At 48.3% G+C, this 24105-nt stretch overlaps 1 protein-coding gene across 1 annotated transcript in view; it reads right to left on the bottom strand.

Annotated features, from left to right (window-relative positions):
• Nucleotides 1-24105, bottom strand: part of cdh2 (cadherin 2, type 1, N-cadherin (neuronal)) — a 312706-nt gene that overhangs the window by 83641 nt on the left and 204960 nt on the right. Inside the window, exons 5-8 of the mRNA XM_070888845.1 lie at nt 12599-12769; nt 9556-9711; nt 7251-7395; nt 3005-3177 (exon numbers count right to left, since the gene is read on the bottom strand). Coding sequence (XP_070744946.1) covers nt 3005-3177; nt 7251-7395; nt 9556-9711; nt 12599-12769 — 645 coding nt within the window. The remainder of the gene's footprint in view (nt 1-3004; nt 3178-7250; nt 7396-9555; nt 9712-12598; nt 12770-24105) is intronic.

The raw sequence follows: 24105 nt of genomic DNA, 5'->3' as shown, positions 1-24105 counted from the left end.
TCTGTCCCACCTGTGACAGAGACTGTAATTCCCGTATTGGACTGTTCAGTCACCTGAGAACTCACTTTTGGAGTGGAAGCAAGTCTTCCTCGATTCCGAGGGACTGCCTATGATGATGATATAATTGCAGTAAGACGTCTTTACTCTTATACTCAAATCCTCTTGTAACAAAGGCCAACATACCATTTGCTTTCTTAATTGCTTGCTGTACCTGCAAGGAGTAAGTGCTCGAAGATCCGAGTATCCATTTGCCTCCGGTGGACAATTAAAAAGATCAGGCCTACTGTATACATCAAGCAGGAATGTTACAACAGGTTCACACAAGTACCCAGTTACTGCTTTTATGTTCCTTCATCAGACAATTAATTATTTCTTTGAGTACTGTTTACCATGGCTGCTCGAGATCGCCTTGGCCTTTATCGTAAGAACAGGACGAGGCCATTTAGCTTCTTGAGCTTGTCTTTCTAGCCTTCTCTCCTCCCCCTCCTCCTCCACTCCCCCCCCCCCCCGCCACCCCCCATGCAATTAGATTGTAGCCGATCCATATCTGGTAGAACCAAAAGCCCATATTCCCCAAATACCTCGCTCTCTTCTCTGCACAGTCAGAGAGATGACACGCGCCGGGTTAAAAGTTCATGCGGCTTTCTGAGCAGCAAGGGTAGCAAACTGGGCAGGAGATCGAAGCGGAGGAGGTCCCCACGGAAAAGAAGATGCTAGAAGGTGCGAGAGTCATTCAGCCATATTCTAATGTGTCAATTTGGTCACCTGTGTGTTATAGCCATAAAATGCATGGCAAGAGTTGATTGCAGCAATAAACCAATTTCAGCAGGTTGAGTGGCTGGTCGTTTGGTTTACATTGTCATTCGGTCAGTATTTGTCTGTACTTTTGATGTACCATGATTTATTGATAGAGCGCATGGAATACAGGTACAACGTCTCAAATCCGGCTGCCCCGAGAATTTTTGAGATGGCCAAGATGGTGACATTGGGCGGCGAGGGACGAGGTGACCGGTTAAAAAAGGCAGTGGGGGGGGGTGGGAAGAGAGGGCTCGTGAGAATCGGCGGGCGGCGAGGAGGGGCAACAGTGAGGTCTGAAATCCGACAAGGCCAAGTGGCCTACTCCTGTCCCTTCCCCCCCCCCCCAGAGGAAATAGACTCTCACCATCCACTGGTTGATATTACGCTGGTGACCAACGATTAACATAAGAACACAATAACATAAGAAATAGGAGCAGGAGTAGGCCATACGCCCCTCGAGCCTGCTCCGCCAATCAATAAGATCATGGCTGATCTGATCTTGGCCTCAACTCCACTTCCCAGCCCACGCTCCACTTATCTCCACCGTAAATATGTTCAATGACCCTGGATTAATACTGGAGCGGTTGGAGAGAGGGCAGAAGGTGGATTGTGGACACAGCTCGGTCGTTTGAAGGATTGAATGCAAATTTGTACACAGCGGTACAGATTTGAACACAACAAAACCCGTGTTATATTAATTCAAGTATTGTAGCACTGCTCAGCAGCCGAACAGCAAGAATTACCAGCCTCTCCTGTCACAGATTACAATACACCAGGGAAACTGGATTTGCTTGCTGCCTTCATACACAGAGAAAGAGAACACGAGGATTGAGCAGGACAGACCCGGCTTACTGCAGGAAAGGATAATGTGTTGGGAAGTGAAGGAGCAGGAAACTGATTCGTGCCAAAGGCTGAAGCATTAATATTTTAAAGACTCAGGTGAATCAAAACCACCCCTTCGTCTCCCCACCAAGTTTTCAATTAAAACATTTATCGCACTTTCCCGCCGACAAAAATAATCAGTAACAGCAAAAGACAATGTGATAAGCTCCCACTCTCCACACCATTCATTCATCCTGCAGATATCGAAATCTGAACCAGCCCCACCGGCCTTTTCTACTTGTACATTACGGGGGGGAAAAAAAGCAACTCCTGGGGTTCATTTCTAGAGGAATAAAATTCAAAAGGCAAGAGAAGTGATGTTGAACTTGTCTCAAACCTTGGTCGGACAGCACTTGGGGAGTACTGTGCACAGTTCAGGTTCTCGGAATTGCAAAAAGAAATATAGAGGTACTGGAGAAGGCACAACAAAAAAGATTTACAAGGATGAAACTAGAACATAAGAAATAGGAGCAGGAGTCGGCCATTCGGCCCCTCGAGCCTGCTCCACCATTTAATACGATCATGGCTGATTCGATCATGGACTCAGCTCCACTTCCCCGCCTGCTCCCCATAACCCCTTATCGGTTAAGAAACTGTCGATCTCTGTCTTAAATCTACTCAATGACCCAGCTTCCACAGCTCTCTGAGGCAGCGAATTCCACAGATTTACAACCCTCTGAGAGAAGAAATTCCTCCTCATCTCAGTTTTAAATGGGCGGCCCTTTATTCTAAGATCATGCCCCCTAGTTCTAGTCTCCCCCATCAGTGGAAACATCCTCTCTGCATCCACCTTGTCAAGCCCCCCTCATAATCTGATACATTTCGATAAGATCGCCTCTCATTCTTCTGAATTCCAATGTGTAGAGGTCCAACCTCCTCAACCTTCCCTCATAAGTCAAACCCCTCATCTCCGGAATCAACCGAGTGAACCTTCTCTGAACAGCTTCCAGTTGATATAGATGATCAGCCATGATCGCATTGAATGGCGGTGTAGGCTCGAGTGGCCGAATGGCCTACCCCTGCTCCTAATTCTTATTTTCTTGAAAGTGTTGGGTCCAGAATTGGTCACAATACTCTGAGGCCTAACCAGCGATTTTAAAAGAATAGGCCAAGCATAGTCTTTCTGGAGGGGTTGGGGGGGGGGGAGGGAGGGGAAGGTGGTTTAGACTCAAGCTAGCCAATGAATAAAGTTGCCTCGCCGCTGATTAAGATTTTAATGAAAGGTCAGTGACAATGTAAAGCAGAAACATGAAGCTCCGACAGCTGGGATTTATTGGCCCAGCGTTTCTGGTGGAGGTGCATTTGCTGGTGATGTGTACAGTACCTCTCGATCAAGGCCAGCTGCTACAGTGATTATATCTCCAGTCTCATTATTGATGGTAAACATGTTTGAAGAAGGGCTGTTTGGCGTTTGAGAAAGGATCTTGTATCTCAATACACCGTTGGACGATTTGGGATCATCAGAATCAACCGCAGTTACTGTCATCACAAACGTGCCTAGGGAGGAAAACGGGACAAATTAATCTCCAATATACGGTAAACAGTTTATGTTAAACTTAAAGCAGGGTTTACTTGAAGACTCTTGACTTGATACATGTTACTAATATACGGTATAAACATCCTTATTGTCCAATACATTCATTTTTCAACATGAAATGGAGACTAAAGCTATCCTTAGAAATAGGAGCAGGAGTCGGCGAGTCGGCCATTCGGCCCCTCGAGCCTGCTCCGCCATTTAATACGATCATGGCTGATCTGATCATGGACTCAGCTCCACTTCACTGCCCGCTCCCCAGAACCCCTTAATTCCCTTATGGTTAAAGAAACTGTCTATCTCTGTCTTAAATTTATTCAATGTCCCAGCTTCCACAGCTCTCAGACAGCAAATTCCACAGATTTACAACCCTCAGAGAAAAAAATTCCTCCTCATCTCAGTTTTAAATGGGCAGCCCCTTATTCTCAGATTATGCCCCCTAGTTCTAGTCTCCCCCATCAGTGGAAACATCCTCTCTGCATCCACCTTGCCCAGCCCCCTCATAATCTTATACATTTCAATAAGATCACCTCTCATTCTTCTGAATTCTAATGAGTAGAGGCCCAACCTACTCAACCTATCCTCGTAAGTCAACCTTCTCATCTCTTCAACCTATCCTCATAAGTCAACCCCCTCATCCCCGGAATCAATCGAGTGAACCTTCTCTGAACTGCCTCCAAAGCAAGTATATCCTTTCGTAAATATGGAAACCAAAACTGCACGCAGTATTCCAGGTGTGGCCTCACCAATGTATCAGCTGTGGCTCAGTGGGCAGCACCCTCGCCTCTGAGTCAGAAGGTTGTGGGTTCAAGCCCCACTCCAGAGACTTGAGCCCATAAATCTAGGCTGGCAGTGCGGTGCAGTGCTGAGGGAGTGCCGCACTGTCGGAAGTGCCGTCTTTCGGATGAAACGTTAATGATGAGACATCATCTGCTCTCTCAGGTGGACATAAAAGATCATGTGGCACTACTTACAGGAAAAGCAGGGGAGTTATCCCTGGTGTCCTGGGGCCAATACTTATCCCTCAATCAACATCACTGAAACAGATTATCTGGTCATTATGACATTGCTGTCTGTGGGAGCTTGCTGTGCGCAAATTGGCTGCTGCGTTTCCCACATTACAAGAGTGACTACACTCCAAAAGTGCTTCATTTCCTGTAAAGCGCTTTGGGACATCCTGAGGTTCTGAACGTCGCTGTATAAATGGAAGTTTTAAAAAAAAATTTTATGACGAGTATACATTCCTTAACGAGACTTGGAATTCTCAATCCACCGTTTTCTTATGAATCTCATCATCATCATAGGCGGTCCCTCATATCGAGGATGACTTGCTTCCACGCCGAGTAAGGATGAGTTCACAAGTGTATCAATGAAGGACATAATATTCCAGATCCTGAACTACATGTTGAAGGGTGGAAGATGCCTGTGCGTGGATATTTTTAACGTGGGGTGACCGTTGCACACCAGCCACCACACGGGCTTGACAGAGCGAGGTCTTGGTCCAGTGGCAAAGGTGAACCAGGACGACTGGAGACCAGCTCTGCTGCACGGACCCAGTGCGCACACATATCGCACAGTGTGGGCTGGGCCCGTGCTGCCCCTGGGCCCTGGGCCCTCGGCCTATGAATCTACACCTTTGTTGGCAGACCCAAGTGGTGTCTCTACCACTACAGCTGTTGGGGATACCATGGGGGTAGCATACATCTCTTTCACCTCTAGTTTCTGGCTTCGATCCACGCCCAGTCCCAGAGGGTGTCTCACTCTGCCACCCCTAAGGATTCAGTTATGGGCGCTGCACCACAGGAAGGGTCTCTTGGCCTTGGAAGGGGGTGCAGCGAGTTAGCGATGTACATTTTTAAGCAGGGAAAGGGAGGAAATAAATCTGTTGCATCTCTAACTTTCTCCAGTTCTGACGAAGGGTCATCGACCCGAAACGTTAACTCTGTTTCTCTCTCCACAGACGCTGCCTGACCCGCTGAGATGTCCAGCATTGTCTGTTTTTATTTCAGATTTCCAGCAGCTGCAGAATTTTGCTTTTGCAACAGAAATCTTCAAGCTTATTACAGCTGCAGCGTCGAAAATCCAGACCCGCCAAATCCTGGGGCCTCGCCTCACCGCCCCTCACCTCACCTCACCTCACCCCGCCCGTCGGCGCTGCCCTTACCTCGGGGCCTCTTCGCCGGCCCGCCCGAACACCACCTCCGCGAAGGGGCCCCACTCGACGACCTCATCGAAAGAACCGGCGGCTCGACCAGTTCATCGGTGGGGACCCCTCCCCTCCGCCCACCCCCCCTACCCCGCCCCACCCCCCCTACCCTGCCCCACCCCCCCTACCCCGCCCCACCCCCCCTACCCCGCCCCACTCCCTACTTTTTGACGTTCCAAAATCTGGAAATACCCGAACCTGGGCTCAGGTGTTTCCGGATCCGTGACGTCAGAAAGACGATCGAAAGCCCGGAATCCGGAATGGCCTCGGTCCTGAATTCTCGACGCTTCGTAAAAATAATCCTATGTTTCACGACAAGCAAAAGAAACAGAACACCTCAGATGTAATAATACTATTACCCATTTGCTTTACAAAGTAACGTCAGGTACAGGTATCTCTAAAATAGACAACTCGATAGGGCACTGTCCGAGAATCTGGGAAATCCCAAGACTAGTTTCACAGGCGGAAAAATTAATTCACACTTAAGTCCTCGAGGTGAAAGGGGAGAAAATGCCATTGTGGTCCATCCGTATTTCTCCTTCATAAAGTTGGAGTCCATGTCCACAGATTCCTGAAGGTAGCAGGCCAGGTGGATAAGGTGGTTAAGAAGACATACGGAATATACTTGCCTTTATTGGCCGAGGCATAGAATACAAGAGCAGGGAGGTTATGCTTGAACTGTATAAAACATTAGTTAGACTGCCTATGATGATGATAAAACACTAGTTAGGCCACAGCTGGAGTACTGCGTGCAGTTCTAGTCACCGTATTACAGGAAGTGTGTGATTGCACTGGAGAGGGTTGAGAGGAGATTTACGAGGATGTTGCTTGGACTGGAGAACTTTAGTTACGAGGAGAGATTGGATAGGCTGGGGTTGTTTTCTTTGGAACAGGGGAGGCTGAGGGGAGATTTAATTGAGGTGTATAAAATTATGAGGGGCCTAGATAGAGTGGATAGGAAGGACCGGTTTCCCTTAGCAGAGGGGTCAACAACCAGGGGGGCATGGATTTAAAATAATTGGTAGGAGGTTTAGAGGGGATTTGAGGGGAAATTTCTTCACCCTGAGGGTGGTGGGGGTCTGGAATTCACGGCCTGAAAGGGTGGTAGAGGCAGAAATCCTCACCACATTTAAAAAGTACTTGGATGTGCACCTGAAGTGCCGTAACCTGCAGGGCTACGGACCGAGAGCTGGAAAGTGGGATTAGGCTGGGTAGCTCTTGGTCGGCCGGCGCAGACACGCTGGGCCGAAATGGTCTCCTTCCTCCTTCCATGCGAAAACTTCTACGAGTCTCTGATTTACGAGTTACAAACCAGAGAAATAAAATGACAACATTCCAATTACTGCCACTCCATTTACAAGTCCGAGCATTACTTGACTGTTTAGTGTCTTGCAAGCAAGCGCTTTACTCAGAACTCCTTCACGGCAAATGAGCCAAAGGTGGGCAGCGGAAACGTTACAGGGACACCCTCAAAGCCTCCCTGATAAAGTGCAACATCCCCACCGACACCTGGGAGTCCCTGGCCAAAGACCGCCCGAAGTGGAGGAAGTGCATCCGGGAGGGCGCTGAGCACCTCGAGTCTCGTCGCCGAGAGCGTGCAGGAACCAAGCGCAGGCAGCGGAAGGAGCGTGCGGCAAACCAGTCCCACCCACCCTTTCCTTCAACCACTGTCTGTCTCATCTGTGACAGGGCTCTCGTATTGGACTGTTCAGCCACCTAAGGACTCATTTTTTTTTATTAAAGAGAGTGGAGGAAAGTCTGCCTCGATTCCGAGGGACTGTCTATGATAAAGAAGTGTCTTCGCACAATTGTGGATCCGAGCAATGTTACCTGGCTTTGATCCTTCTGGGACAGAGCCATTCCAAACCGGATGCAGAAATTCGGGTCGGTTATCGTTCATATCGATGACGTTGATAACGATGTCAATCGGATTCTCCACCTGATTTCCATTCAAGTCCACCGCGTGAGCTCGTAACTGCAAGACAATAATCACGTCAATACGCTATTTGAGTGCGCGCAACGCAAAACCTCAAAGCTAACAATACTTTCAAATGCTGGGCCCCAAATGTCATTACTTGTGGTAAAAATATTGCATGCCCCTTTTCCCCCCCGTATCCTTTCTATGCTTCAAAACAATATTTTCCAACGTTAAATAATGTGGTATGAACATTTGTTATTAAGTCGAATAACTTTTGGCATTGCAAAAAAAAACTTTGGTGTCAAGAAATCAAAAACTTTGCGGAATGATTTCTCAGTGTGAGAGACCGTACTGCACAGTGAATGTAACATCATCATCATATGCAGTCCCTCGTATCGAGGATGACTTGCTTCCACGCCAAAAAGGGATGAGTTCACAGGTGTTTCAATGAAGGACCTAATATTCCAGATCCTGAACTCCATGTTGAAGGGTGGAAGATGCCTGTGCGTGGATTTTTTTTAACGTGGGGTGACCGTTGCACACCAGCCACCACACGGGCTTGACAGAGCGAGGTCTTGGTCCAGTGGCGAGGGTTAACCAGGACGATCGGGGACCTGCTCTGCTGCACGGACCTAGTGCGCGCACGTATCGCAGTGTGGACTGGGCCCGTGCTGCCCCTGGGCCCTCGCCTCTCCTGGGCCCCAAACTCACGCCTCTCCTGGGCCCCGATCACTTCCCTCTTGCCGCTCCTTCGCCCCTCCTGCTGTGCCTGCCCGCACTGCAATCGTATCCCGCCACATGCTGCTCCCTCCGATGATGGTCTGGCAGGCAGGAACCACGCCGATTTCCGGGCCGGACCACCGCACGCTGCTCCCTCGACGTAACAATGTAACAAGGCCCTTAGCAGCCATGGGTGTTATTTTGAGTAGGGTCATTTCAAAGTTGCTCTGACAGAGATTAAAATCAAAGCACAGGAGGCAGCCATTCGGCCCATCCTGCCTGTGCCGGCTCTTTGAAAGAGCGATCCGATTAGTCCCACTCCCCCCCCCCCCCCCTGCTCTTTCCCCACAGCCCGGCAAATGCATTTCTCTTCAAGTATTTACCCAATTCCCTTTTGAAAATTACTGTTGAATTCCAGATCACAACTTGCTGCGCAGAACCGTCGCTCGTCATCTCCCCCTCGGGTTCTTTCGCCGATTATTTGAAATCTGTGCGCTCTGGGTACTGACCCGTCTCCTTCCACTGGAACCCCACCGACACCTGGGAGTCCCTGGCCAAAGACCGCCCTAAGTGGAGGAAGAGCATCCGGGAGGGCGCTGAGCACCTCGAGTCTCGTCGCCGAGAGCATGCAGAAAGCAAGCGCAGGCAGCGGAAGGAGCGTGCGGCAAACCAGTCCCACCCACCCTTTCCCTCAACCACTGTCTGTCCCACCTGTGACAGAGACTGTAATTCCCGTATTGGTCTGTTTAGCCACCTGAGAACTCACCTTTAGAGTGGAAGCAAGTCTTCCTCGATTCCAAGGGACTGCCTGTGATGATGGTGATGGGCCGGATTTTTGGTCTTTTGCCGGTTAGCGCCCCCGGAGGGGCAGCAATGGGCAGTTCCAGGCCGGCGACCATGTTCCTGCGGCCCATTCGGGGCCGGTTTCGGCGGGGGCCACGGAGTGTTACCGCCCGGGAGGCGCGAGCCGGCGTGCAACGCCCCCTGGTGGTGACACCGGCTCGATTAATACATCCCGCCCGATCCGTAGCGCGCCCCCTGCTGGGACGGCCTGTGATAGCGGGCGGTTTCGAGTTACAGCGGCCGCAGTGAGCCAAGTAACGTCCAGCTCAGGCAAGTGCGGTTGTTTCTTTTTAAATTACATTTTTTTGCGATTTATGTTGGGGCGTTGAGTTATTTATTGGGAATGTTTCGGGTGGGGTTTTTTTTTTTCAGGCCTCCAGCCTCCCCCTTACAGCGCTCCCAGGCCGGCTCTCCAGCTCGGGAGTTACCCATGCTCAGCCGGCCTAGTGCCCCGAGAGAGGTGGGCAACGCCTCCCTCAGCCCTCCGCCCCACACTCAGGGCCCAAGTGACGAAGATGGCAGACTGAGGCGCAAACTGTACCGCCTCCGAAATAAGCACAGCCGAAAATCCAGCCCGATATACTTTCTCCCACATCTACTCTCAGGAAAACCCCTGGGTGTTCAGATCTTAACTCAAGAGTCCAGAAAACTTACATGGTATGAAGCGATCTGTTCTCGATCCAAAGGCTTGGTCACGGCGAGCTCCCCAGAGATTGAACTGATGCTAAAGATCCCAGTCGGAGGTTGATCAGCGCCCGGCCCCGTCACACTGTAGCGCAACGAACGGTTTTTGTCACGATCAGATCGGATCTGCATGCCCAGAGAGCGAAAAAAATATTTTAGGAGATATTAGTTCAATTCATAGAACGGCTACAGCACACAGTCTACTCATTGGAATTCAGAAGAATGAGAGGTGACCTTATCGAAACGTATCAGATTATGAGGGGGCTTGACAAGGTGGATGCAGAGAGGATGTTTCCACTGATGGGGGAGACTAGAACTAGGGGACATAATCTTAGAATAAGGGGCCGCCCATTTAAAACTGAGATGAGGAGGAATTTCTTCTCAGAGGGTTGTAAATCTGTGGAATTCTCTGCCCCAGAGAGCTGTGGAAGCTGGGACATTGAATAAATTTAAGACAGAGAGGGACAGTTTCTTAACTGATAAGGGAACAAGGAAGCGGACAGGGAAGTGGACCCGAGTCCATGATCAGATCAGCCATGATCGTATTAAATGGCGGAGCAGGCTCGAGGGGCCATATGGCCTACTTCTGCTCCTATTTCTTATGTTCTTATATAGCGTCTATCATACCATCAGGCATCCCAACTCGTGTTACAGCCAATGAAGTACTTTTGAAATGCAGTCACTGATGTAATGTAGGAAACACGGCAGCCAATTTTCACCAGAGCGAATTCCCCTGCTCTTCTTCGAAATAGTGGCCGCAAGGTTCTTTTATGATCACCTGAGAGCAGACGGCGCCTCGGTTTACATCAGATATACGGCACAGAAACGGGCCATTCGGCCCAACCAGTCCATGCCGGCGTTTATGCCCCACTCGAGCCTCCTCCCGTCTTTCCTCATCTCAATCTATCAGCATAACCCTCTATTCCCTTCTCCCCCATATGCTTGTCCAGTCTCCCCTTAAATGCATCGATACTATTCGCCTCAACCACTCCCTGTGGCAGCGAGTTCCACATTCTCACCGCTCTCTGGGTAAAGATGTTTCTCCTGAATTCCCCATTGGATTTCTGGGTGACGATCTTATATTGATGACCTCTAGTTATGCTCTTCCCCACAAGTGGAAACATTCTCTGTATTCACTCGATCAAAACCTTTCATCATTGCAAAGACCTCTATTAGGTCACCCCTCAGCCTTCTCTTTTCAAGAGAAAAGAGACCCAGCCTGTTCATCCTGTTTCCGATAGGTTTCCCCTCGCATTTCTGGTATCCGGTTTAATGTCTGAGCCGAAAGACATCCCCTCCGACAGTGCGGCGCTCCCTCAGTACTGCCCCTCCGACAGTGCAGCACTCCCTCAGCACTGCCCCTCCGACAGTGCGGCGCTCCCTCAGCACTGCCCCTCCGACAGCGCAGCACACCCTCAGTACTGCCCCTCCGACAGCGCGGCACACCCTCAGTACTGCCCCTCCGACAGTGCGGCGCTCCCTCAGTACTGCCCCCTCCGACAGCGCGGCGTTCCCTCAGCACTGCCCCTCCGACAGCGCGGCGCTCCCTCAGCACTGCCCCTCCGACAGCGCGGCGCTCCCTCAGCACTGCCCCTCCGTCAGCGCGGCGCTCCCTCAGCACTGCCCCTCCGACAGCGCGCCGCTCCCTCAGCACTGCCCCTCCGACAGTGCGGCGCTCCCTCAGCACTGCCCCTCCGACAGCGCGGCGCTCCCTCAGCACTGCCCCTCCGACAGCGCGGCGCTCCCTCAGCACTGCCCCTCCGACAGTGCGGCGCTCCCTCAGCACTGCCCCTCCGACAGTGCGGCGCTCCCTCAGCACTGCACTGGGAGTGTCTGTCTAGATTGTGTGTTCGAGGCTATGGAGTGGGACTTGAACCCACAATCTTCTGCCTCAGAGGCGAGGGTGCGACCCACTGAGCCACAGCTGACACCAATAAAAAGACCCGAGTTACTATAGCAACAATACCTACATGGGGTGGTTATGAGCTAGAGTGTGCAACAGAACGCAGGTTAATAAATCCCTTCTGCCTGAAGGGATTGCGTGGGTTTTTTATTTTTTTATTTTATATTAAAGCCATGAATGTTACCAGGCTTTAATTTAATGACTCATCTTGAACCAGCAGGAGTGCTGAAGGTCATCCAGAATTTTATGGCCCCCCCCCCCCCCCAAGTACAGCTCTGTAAACATGGGGGCAGAAATTCCGAGGAGGGCTTCCCACGGGCAAATCAATAAAATGAGCACTTACCTGAAGCTGCTGGGCCCGCTGGAACTCCCGATCCACCGGCCTCCTCTCCCTGCGACGCGCATCGCGTGTACGTCGGGACGTGCGCAGGAGTCACGTGGGCCTGGACACCCAATCACAGCTAGGTATTTTCTCATTCATTGGAATAGGAGTTTCGTAAGTTATGAAGCTCCTATGACAATGAATGAGAAAAAGCCCAAAACTCTCAAAATATACATAAAACATTTTAAAAAAAAACACCTCACACAATAAACTAATAGAAATTAAAGTTGTTACACATGTTTCTTAAAGAAAGAAAAAAATCGCCGATTTAAAAAAAAAAGTTAGGGTTAGGGTTTAAAATAACATTATCTGAGTGGGCAGGGTTTGAACAGAAATACGTTTTGAAAATTTTAATTTTAATCATGATTTTAAACTCTTACGCCTGTTACAGTCGGCTATGCGCCTACTTTTTCAGGAGCAAGGAGTTTCGAGGCCATTTGCCGGGAAAGATATGGGCCAACAGCCGAAACTTCCACGTTACAAGTGCCCCCGCTCACAAGATGCGGAGGATCGGTCGAGCTCCAAGCTCGACCGATCGGGAAAAGCCGGTTTTCAGCGCGTTGCGCGCTGCAAACCAGCTTTCCCGACGCCTTCCCGGAGATCTGTACGCACCCCTGCACGGGGACAGGGACGTCAGAAGTTCTGCCCCACGGTCTCAGCAAACTCTCGTCTCCACGCCCAGGTGAAAACCCACACAACTGCCGCAGCTCGGGCCTGACGTCACTCACCCTGACCAACTCCTGCGGGAAGGGGCCTCGAGAGTTTTCAGGCACATTGATTGGCGGGATGACCCAGTCCCTCTTCAGCCTCTTCAGCTGACCCTGGCTCTCTGGCTGACGCTGTGGAAACACGATGTCGGGAATATTCTGAGGCACAGCAACGCTGCTAGACTTCCAGCTCTGTACAAAAGATGGAACAGGGGAAAAGAGAGAGAAAAAAAAACCCGTAGAATTAGCAGATTTCAATTGTGCTAAATATACATTTGCTTACCACAGATAACGAGTGTAATGTATTTGCTTCATGGGTTCTTTGCTTAAGAATTCATAGCAACACATCGCTATTAACATAAGAACATAAGAAATAGGAGCAGGAGTAGGCCCATAAGGTCCCTCGAGCCTGCTCCGCCATTCAATAAGAGCACCTCGAGTCTCGTCGCCGAGAGCATGCAGAAAGCAAGCGCAGGCAGCGGAAGGAGCCTGCGGCAAACCAGTCCCACTCACCCTTTCCCTCAACCACTGTCTGTCCCACCTGTGACAGAGACTGTGGTTCTCATATTGGACTGTCGGCACCCAAGAACTCATTTTTAGAGTGGAAGCAAGTCTTTCTCGATTCCGATTGACTGCCTATGATGGCTGATCTGATCATGGACTCAGCTCCACTTCCCTGCCCGCGCTCCCCATAACCCCTTATCGCTCAAAAATCTGTCTATCTCCGCCTTAAATATATTCAATGACCCAGCCTCCACAGCTCTCTGGGGGCAGAGAATTCCACAGATTTACAACCTTCTGAGAGAAGAAATTCCTCCTCATCTCAGTTTTAAATGGGTGGCCCCTTATTCCAAGACTATGTCCCCTAGTTTTAGTTTCCCCTATCAGTGGAAATATCCTCTCTGCATCCACCTTGTCGAGCCCCCTCATTATCTTATATGTTTCAGTAAGAACTAGTTGGTTTATTAACAAAGGTTTAACAATCACACTACACATTACTAGTTCATCCACTAGGCTCACAACTGCATGCCTCATCGTGGATGACCTAGACCCAACTGGCTGGGGTTTTATTGAGTCTTGTGAACATCACGTGACTGGCTAAGCCACTCACAATCCAAAAGCGCTACAACTATTTTGAGCACGACTTTAAATCAAGTGCCCCCTTTTGGTAAGGGCACTAGAACCCACACATTTCTGAATAAAACTTTAAAGGAAACTTAGTTCAAATTAAAATTTGGTTGCCGGGGGTGATGCTATAGCTCTACAAATCTGACAGCATGTTCACAGGTGCGTACATTATAACAGGCAACTTTTTTTGTCCTCCGCTGTTCCAGGACCAAGCTTCTATGGAATGGGCAGACCGTATTCGGCAATTCAGCCAGGTGTCCCATTCTCCACCCTGCTGTTCACCTGAATTCCTGAGATCTACAGCCAGCAAGTGAACATAAGAAATAGGAGCAGGAGTAGGCCATACGGCCCATCGAGCCTGCTCCGCCACTCAATACGATCATGGCTGATCTGTATCTCAACTCCATCTACCCACCTTGGCTCTGTAACCCTTAATACCCTTACCCAACAAAAATCCATCAATCTAAATCTTGACATTTTCAATTACATAGAAACATAGAAAATAGGTGCAGGAGTAGGCCATTCAGCCCTTTGAGCCTGCACCACCATTCAATAAGATCATGGTTGATCATTCACCTCAGCACTCCTTTCCTGCTTTCTCTCCATACCCCTTGATCCCTTTAGCTGTAAGGGTCACATCTAGCTCCAACGAACTGGCATCAACAACTCTCTGCGGTAGAGAATTCCACAGGTTAACAACTCTCTAAAGAAGTTTCTGCTCATCTTGGTCCTAAATGGCTTACCCCTTATCCTTAGACTGTGACCCCTGGTTCTGGACTTCCCCAACATCGGGAACATTCTTCCTGCATCTAACCTGTCCAGTCCTGTCAGAATTTTATATGTTTCTATGAGATCCCCTCTCATCCTTCTAAACTCCAGTGAATACAGGCCCAGTCGATCCAATCTCTCCTCATATGTCAGTCCTGCCATCCCGGGAATCAGTCTGGTGAACCTTCGCTGCATTCCCTCAATAGCAAGAATGTCTTTCCTCAGATTAGGAGACCAAAACTGAACACAATATTCCAGGTGAGGCCTCACCAAGGCCCTCTCCAACTGTAGTAAGACCTCCCTGCTCTTATACTCAAATCCCCTGGCTATCGAAGTGTTTGTCTCAGTAACTTTCATACAGGTTTGTATATGTCAGAGAACTGCTAATGTTGTACTTTTGTTTAAAAAGGGAGAAAGGGATAGACCGAGTAATTACAGGCCAGTCAGCCTAACCTCAGTGGTGGGAAAATTATTGGAAAAAATCCTGAGGGACAGGATAAATCTTCATTTGGAAAGACATGGATTAATCAAGGACAGTCAGCATGGATTTGTCAATGAAATGACTAACTAACAGTGTCTGACTAACTTGACTGAATTTTGAGAGGAGGTAACCAGGAGGGGCGATGAGGGCAGTGCGTATGATGTAATGTAAATGGATTTCAGCAAAGCTTTTGATATGGTCCCACATGGCAGACCTTCTCTGAACAGCCTCCAATGCAAGTATATCCTTCCTTAAATACGGAGACCAAAACTGTACGCAGTACTCCAGGTGTGGCCTCACCAATACCCTGTACAGTTGTAGCAGGACTTCCCTGCTTTTATACTCTTTCCCCCCTTGCAATAAAGGCCAACATTCCATTGGCCTTCCTGATCACTTGCTGTACCTGCATACTAACCTTTTGTGTTTCATGCACAAGTAACCCCAGGTCCCTCTGTATTGCAGCACTTTGCAATTTTTCTCCATTTAAATTATAATTTGCTTTTGTATTATTTCTGCCAAAGTGGATAATCTCACATTTTCCCACATTATACTCCATCTGCCAAATCTTTGCCCACTTAGCCTGTCTATATCCCTTTGCAGATTTTGTTTGGCCTCCTCATCTCTGACAACTCAATAATGTGGTACTTTTAAACACTGGAAAAAGTCAAAGCAGCTTGCAGCTGTATCATATCATCGCAAGAGTCTAACATGCGCAGTGCCTTCATTACACAGTTGGAGAATTTTAAGCAACCATGCCTCTTAGGCTTTTGATTGCTAATTAACGTACAACTGAGGCAGGCTAAAAATAGGAACGCTTTTTTTTGAAACTGCAGATATAAAGAGTCATCGGAAGTTTATGAGCACCATAAAGTTGCTCAATCAAGATTTTAAATATTTACCGGTTTCCAACAATGGCTTTTTGGTCGTGAGCCATGTGAATAACATTCGGGTTGTGTCATTGAACTAGCAAACAATCTCTGCACACAACAGCTGGATTATACACAGCGAGTGTCACTACCAAATCCCTTCAATTCTCGGCCAAACTTTAGGTCAAACTTTGTGGGGAGGGTGCAGAGGAGATTTACCAGAATGGTTCCCGGGATGAGGGACTTCAGTTACATGGATGGACTGGAGAAGCTGGGGTTGTTCTCCTTGGAACAGAGAAGACCAAGAGGAGATTTAATCGAGGTGTTCAAAATCATGAGGGGTTGAGAGAGAATAAATCATCATCATCATCATCATCATAGGCAGTCCCTCGAACGAGGATGACTTGCTTACACGAGAGTTCACAGATGTTTCAGTGAAGGACTCGATGTTCCAGTCCTGAACTCCAGTTGAAGGGTGGAAGATGCCTGTGCGTGGATTTTTTTAACGTGGGGTGGCCATTGCACACCAGCCACCACACGGGCTTGACAGAGCGAGGTCTTGGTCCAGTGGCAAGGGTTAACCAGGACGACTGGAGACCAGCTCTGCTGCACGGACCCAGTGCGCGCACATATCGCAGTGTGGGCTGGGCCCGTGCTGCCCCCGGGCCCTCGCCTCTTCTGGGCCCTGTACCCTCATTCGCCGCACCTTCGCCTGCGATGTTCCAGGGCCCGGGGGTCCAGTTGTATTTATAGCCCCGACCTGCGGTGGTGTTCACACAGGTCAGGGCGGCCCACCATGTTCCAGAGCCCGGCGCTCCAGCTAATAAACAGAAATTGTTGCCAATGGCGGAAGGGTCGATAACCAAAGGGCGCAGGTTTATGACGATTGGCAAAAGAACCAACGGCGACATGAGGGAAAATGTTTTTACGCAGTGAGTGGTTAGGTTTTGGAATGCACTGCCTGATTGGGTGGGGGAGGCAGAGGCAGATTCAATAGGAGCCTTGAAAAGGGAACTGCACAAATCAAAGGAGGGAAATGTGCAGGGATATGGGGAAAGAGCAGGGGGAGTGGGACTAATGGAGTCGCTCTTGCCGAGAGCCGGCACAGGCACGATGGGCCGAATGGCCTCTTTCTGTGCTGTACCATTCTGTGATTCAACAGTAGAACAAAACCAACTGATGACTAAATTATTTAAATATTTATAGCCTTTTACCCAAGAAAATACGTGCAGCCTGAAGGGTTTCAATCTTTACCTCAACTTTGAAAATAGGTCAACTCGAATTTTCGGCAGCTGATTTTAACACCATTAACTTTCTGTTGCGTAATGATCACAATATCACCAAGAAACCGCTTCCAGTGGCTGAAGGGTCGGTAATCAGAGGACACAGATTTAGGGTGTTTGGTAAAAGAACAAGAGGCGACGCGAAGAATTAATAAATATACACATACACCTAGTGAGTTAGTGGCCCAGAAATGAGGGGTGCGTGGGGACCCGGGAAGGCATCGGGAAAAGCCGGTTTTCGGTGCACAACGCGCATGCGCTGAAAACCGGCTTTTCCGATCCATCAAGCTGGAGCTCGATAGATCCTCCACATCCCGGGAGCGAGGACATTTGCACGGGCAAGATTGCGGGATGTACCCATATCTTGCCCGGCAAATGGCCTCAAAACTCTCGCGTCTGATAAAAGCGAATACATAGCCGACTGTTACAGGCGTAAAAGTTTTAAAACACACTTAAAATATAATAAAATAAAATGTAAAAAATACTATTTTAAAAAACCCTGCTCACTACGTTAAATTTATTTTAAAGCATAATTAAAATACTTTAAAAAAAAAATCGGAATTTTTCAAAAATAATACTAATTAAAATTTTTTATTTAAATTAATGTTAAATATGTGGTGTATTTTTTCTATTTTTTATTAAAGTTCTGTGTTTCGGGGAGTTTCTCATTCACATTAATGGGAACTCCAACTTACGGAGTTCGCATTATTATGAATGAGAACATACTTTACCCGATTGGCTGCCCAGAGCCATGTGACTGCAGCTCCCGGTCTGCGCACGTCCCGATGTGCACGCGCTGCGACGCACCGTCAGTGGAGGCCTCAACACCGGGAACTCGCGTGGGCACCGCAGGAACAGGTAGGTGCGCATCTTTTTTCTAGAATCCAGTCGAACGCCCGCGAGAAGGAGAAACCGGGATTTCAGGGTTGTTATGATCTGCAACGCACTGCCTGAAAGGGCGGTGGAAGCAGATTCAATAGTAACTTTCAAACGGGGAATACCCGAAGGGGTAAAATTAGCAGGGCTGTGGGGAAAGAGCGGGGAGAGTGCGACTAACTGGATCGCTCTTTCATTAAGAGCCGGCACAGGCACGATGGGCCGAATGGCTTCCTTCACTGTTGTATCATTCTACGTACAGCCCTGGAAAAATGCAATGGGTTAAGTTTTCCTCTTCACTGCCCGAGTATTACTCGTTTTCTTTATTTCATCGGAACCCCTATTGCGAGCTCCGCACAGTCTTGCGACAGACCACGAGTGGGTTTACAGCTGACCCCTCGGCTGTGCATTCCCAGTCCCACTGACTCCTGGGAGTCCCTGGCCAAAGACCGCCTTAAGTGGAGGAAGTGCATCCGGGAGGGCGCTGAGCACCTCGAGTCTCGTCGCCGAGAGCGCGCAGAAAGCAAGCGCAGGCAGCGGAAGGAGCGTGCGGCAAACCAGTCCCACCCTCCCTTTCCCTCAACCACTGTCTGTCCCACCTGCGGCAGGGACTGCGGTTCTCGTATTGGGCGGTTCAGTCACCTAAGGACTCATGCTAAGAGTGGCAGCAAGACTTCCTCGATTCTGAGGGACTGCCTATGATGACTCATTCGCAATTGGACAGATTTACACCAGGGCGATAAGGCCTGAAGCTCAAACAGACCCGAGCACAACTACACTCATCCATTCATCCTAAAAACATTTAGAGCCAGACCTTTCAGGAGTGAAATTCGCAAACACTTCCACACACAACAGTGTGGTAGAAATTTGGAACTCTATTCCGCAAACGGCAATTGATGCTCGGGTCAATTGTTAATCCTGAATTGGTCCATCGATCGATAAGATTTTTGTTCACCAAAATGTATTAAGGGATATGGGCCAAAGGCGGGGATGTGGAGTCAGGTCACACAGATCGGCCATGACCTCATTGAATGGCAGAGCGGGCTCGAGGGGCTGAATGGCCGACTCCTGCTCCGAGTTGTATTCACAGTACGACATAGCCGGTGGCTTCTTGCAACTGATCAGAATTCACAAGGCGCCTATTATAGCTGCAAATACTGATATTTTTGATACAGACAGACAAATCCATTGTTCATAGAACACAAGAACATAAGAATTAGCAGGAGTAGGCCATACGGCCCCTCGAGCTTGCTCCGCCATTTAATACTATTATGGCTGATCCGATCATGGACTCGGGTCCACTTCCCTGCCCCACTCCCCATAACCCCTTATCGTTTAAAAACTGTCTATTTCTGTCTTAAATTTATTTAATGACCCAGCTTCCACAGCTCTCTGAGGCAGCTAATTCCACAGATTCACAACCCCTCAGAAGAAATTTCTCCTCATCTCATTTTTAAATGGGCGGCCCCTTATTCTAATATTATGCCCCCTAGTTCTAGCCTCCCCCATCAGTGGAAACATCCTCTCTGCATCCACCTTGTCAAGCCCCCTCATAATCTTACACGTTTAGATAAGATCACCTCTCATTCTTCTGAATTCCAATGAGTAGAGGCCCAACCTCCTCAACCTTTCCTCATAAGTCAACCCCTTCATCCCTGGCATCAACCGAGTGAACCTTCTCTGAACTGCCTCCAAAGCAAGTATATCCTTTCGTAAATATGGAAACCAAAACTGCACGCAGTATTCCAGGTGTGGCCTCACCAATACCCTGTATAACTGTAGCAAGACTTCCCTGCTTTTATACTCCATCCCTTTTGCAATAAAGGCCAAGATTCCATTGGCCTTCCTGATCACTTGCTGTACCTGCATACTAACCTTTTGTGTTTCATGCACAAATCTATAGGTTTATATGTAACCTTCAGGGCTGCTGACCGAGGGCCGTGCGGCTCTTTGTCGGCCGGCGCGGACACGATCGGCCGAAATGGCCTCCTTCTGCGCTGTAAATTTCTATGTTGCAATGCGAGGTCACAACACAATGGCAGGGGGAAGTTAGTCTAAAGATTTGTACAACAGCAACACCCTGTATTTATATAGCCTTGAACTTTGTGAAACCTCCCAAGGTGCTTCACAGGAGTGTTACGGGAAAGTTGGTCCTGATGAAATGCATCCCAGGGTATTAAAAGAGATGGCGGAAGTTATAGCAGATGCATTCGATATAATCTACCAAAATTCTCTGGACTCTGGGGAGGTACCAGTGGATTGGAAAGCAGCTAATGTAATGCCTCTGTTTAAAAAAAGCAGACAAAAGGCAGGTAACTATAGGCCGGTTAGTTTAACATCTGTTGTGGGGCAAATGCTTGAAACTATCATTAAGGAAGAAATAGTGGGACATCTAGATAGGAAAAGTGCAATCAAGCAGACGCAGCATGGATTCATGAAGGGGAAATCATGTTTAACTAATTTACTGGAATGCTTTGAGGATATAACGAGCATGGTGGATAGAGGTGTACCGATGGATGTGGTGTATTTAGATTTCCAAAAGGCATTCGATAAGGTGCCACACAAAAGGTTACTGCAGAAGATAGAGGTACGCGGAGTCAGAGGAAATGTATTAGCATGGATAGAGAATTGGCTGGCAAACAGAAAGCAGAGAGTCGGGATAAATGGGTCCTTTTCGGGTTGGAAATCGGTGGTTAGTGGTGTGCCACAGGGAACCACAACTGTTTACAATATACATAGATGACCTGGAAGAGAGGACAGAGTTAGGGGAATAAAATTTGCAGATGACACAAAGATTAGTGGGAAAGCAGGTTGTGTAGAGGACACAGAGGCTGCAAAGAGATTTAGATAGGTTAAGCGAATGGGCTAAGGTTTGGCAGATGGAAAACAATGTCGGAAAGTGTGAGGTCATCCACCTTGGAAAAAAAAAACAGTAAAAGGGAATATTATTTGAATGGGGAGAAATGACAACATGCTGAGGTGCAGAGGGACCTGGGGGTCCTTGTGCATGAATCCCAAAAGATTAGTTTGCAGGTGCAGCAGGTAATCAGGAAGGCGAATGGAATGTTGGCCTTCATTGCGAGAGGGATGGAGTACAAAAGCAGGGAGGTCCTGCTGCAACTGTATAGGGTATTGGTAAGGCCGCACCTGGAGTACTGCGTGCAGTTTTGGTCACCTTACTTAAGGAAGGATATACTGGCTTTGGAGGGGGTACAGAGACGATTCATTAGGCTGATTCCGGAGATGAGGGGGTTACCTTATGATGATAGATTGAGTAGACTGGGTCTTTACTCGTTGGAGTTCAGAAGGATGAGGGGTGATCTTATAGAAACATTTAAAATAATGAAAGGGATAGACAAGATAGAGGCGGAGAGGTTGTTTCCACTGGTTGGGGAGACTAGAACTAGGGGGCACAGCCTTAAAATACGGGGGAGCCAATTTAAAACCGAGTTGAGAAGGAATTTCTTCTCCCAGAGGGTTGTGAATCTGGGGAATTCTCTGCCCAAGGAAGCAGTTGAGGCTAGCTCATTGAATGTATTCAAGTCACAGATAGATAGATTTTTAACCAATAAGGGAATTAAGGGTTACGGGGAGCGGGCGGGTAAGTGGAGCTGAGTCCACGGCCAGATCAGCCATGATCTTATTGAATGGCGGAGCAGGCTTGAGGGGCGAGATGTCCTACTCCTGTTCCTAATTCTTATGTTCTTATGAAATAGGTCCTTCCTATCCATTCTATCTAGGCCCCTCAAAGAGGTCTCCCCTCAGCCTCAGTTCTGCAAGTACATGCCCAAATGCCTCTTGTAAGTTCCTATGGAATATGATTCCATCACCCTTTCAGGTAGTGCGTTTCAGATCACAACACCTGAAGAAATTTCTCCTTTTAGTTCTTGTGCCAATTGCTTTAAATCTCTGCCCTCTGGTTATCGACCCACTTGCCAGAGGAAATAGATTCTGTCTGCTTGCTCCAACAAGAGCCCTCATAATTTTGAACACCTCTATCCACGCTGGCTGCCTCTTTATTAACCCATGCTTCTCCAAATGAGAATTAATTTTGTCCTTGACAATGGGCCTCTAGTAGTTTTCCCTGAGACTGATTGGCCTGTAGCTACCAGGTTAATTCCTCTCACATTTTACGAATAGGGGTATGACATTTTCAGTCCTATCGTCCTCTGTCGCCACTTACATATCCGAGGAGAGTTAAAAGATGGCGGTCAGAGCCCCTGTTTTACGAACATAAGAAATAGGAGCAGGAATAGGCCATACGGCCCCTCGAGCCTGCTCCGCCAGTTAATACGATCATGGCTGATCTGATCATGGACTTAGCTCCACTTCCCTGCCCGCTCCCCATAACCCCTTATCAGTTAAGAAACTGTCTATTTCTGTCTTAAATATATTCAATGTCCCAGCTTCCACAGCTCTCTGATGCAGTGAATTCCAGGTATACAACCCTCTGAGAAAGAAATTTCTCCTCATCCCTATTTTAAATGGGCGGCCCCTTATTCTAAGATCGTGCCCTCTAGTTCAAGTCTCCCCCATCAGGGGAAACATCCTCTCTGCATCCACCTTGGCAAGCCCCTTCATAATCTTATACGTTTCGATAAGATCACCTCTCATTCTTCTGAATTCCAAAGAGTAGAGGCCCAACCTCCTCAACCTTTCCTCATAAGTCAACCCCCTCATCTCTGGAATCAAACCAGTGAACCTTCTCTGAACTGCCTCCAAAGCAAGTATATCCTTTCATAAATATGGAAACCAAAACTGCACGCAGTATTCCAGGTGTGGCCTCACCAATACCCTGTATAACTGTAGCAAGACTTCCCTGCTTTTATACTCCATCCCCTTTGCAATAAAGGCCAAGATTCCATTGGCCTTCCTGATCACTTGCTGTACCTGCATACTATCCTTTTGTGTTTCATGTACAAGTACCCCCAGGTCCTGCTATACTGCAGCACTTTGCAATCTTTCTCCATTTAAATAATAACTTGCTCTTTGATTTTTTTCTGCCAAAGTGCAAGACCTCACACTTTCCGACAGTATACTCCATCTGCCAATTTTTTGCCCACTCACTTAGCCTGTCTATGTCCTTTTGCCCTCAGCAGGCTAGGATGCATCGTTTCCGCACTTGTTAACTTTGAGTGATGCCAATCGTCATTCAAATGAGACGTTAAACGACGTCTGCCCTCTCCGATGAACGCAAAGGATCCCGCGGCACTACTGCGAAGAAGCGCAGGGGAGTTATCCCCGGTGTTCTGGCCAATATTTATCCCTCAATCAACATTAAAAAAAAACACAGATTACCTGGTCATTATCACATTGCTGTTTGTGGGAGCTTGCTGTGCGCAAATTACCTGCCGCGTTTCCCACATTACAAGAGTGACTACACTCCAAAAAGCACTTCATTGGCTGGAAAGCGCTTTGGAACGTCCGGTGGTCATGAAAGGCGCTATAGAAATGCAAGACTTACTTTATTTAGCTCCCTATTTCTATCTATTTTTTTTCCAAACCAGTGTCTCTGCTATCCCATTCTCTATTCTGACATTAACTTCATCCATTTCTTTGGTCAATACAGATGCAAAGTATTCGTTCAGTCATTGCCATTGCCTTCACGAAAGATTTCCGATTTATGTCCCCAATCGGCCCCACCATTTATGTTCCCTTTTAGTTACCCACCAATCTTTTCTTGTACTCTCTCTTTGCCCTTCTTGTATCCTTTGTCAATTCCCCCTGCCCTCTCTGTATTCCACCTGGTTTTTGATTGTATTCTGTGCCTGATATTTCCATTAAACCTCCTTTGTCGGTTTTACTGTCATCTCGATTTACTTTGTCAGGCAGAACGTAAGAAATAGGAGCAGGAGTCGGCCATTCGGCCCCTCGAGCCTGCTCCGCCATTCAATACGATCGTGGCTGAGCTGTATCCCAACTCCATCTGCCCGCCTTGGTTCTGTAACCCTTAATACCCTTACCCAGCAAAAATCTATCAATCTCAATTTTGACATTTTCAATTGATTCCCCCCCCCCCAGCCTCAACAGCTTTTTGGGGGAAGAGTGTTCCAGATATGTCCTTTGTGTCATCATAGAAACATAGAACATAGAAAAATAGGTGCAGGAGTAGGCCATTCGGCCCTT

This window comes from Pristiophorus japonicus, chromosome 1, assembly GCF_044704955.1.
Source record: "Pristiophorus japonicus isolate sPriJap1 chromosome 1, sPriJap1.hap1, whole genome shotgun sequence".
Taxonomy (NCBI): domain Eukaryota; kingdom Metazoa; phylum Chordata; class Chondrichthyes; family Pristiophoridae; genus Pristiophorus; species Pristiophorus japonicus.
This window is presented reverse-complemented; position numbering and strand designations above follow the sequence as displayed.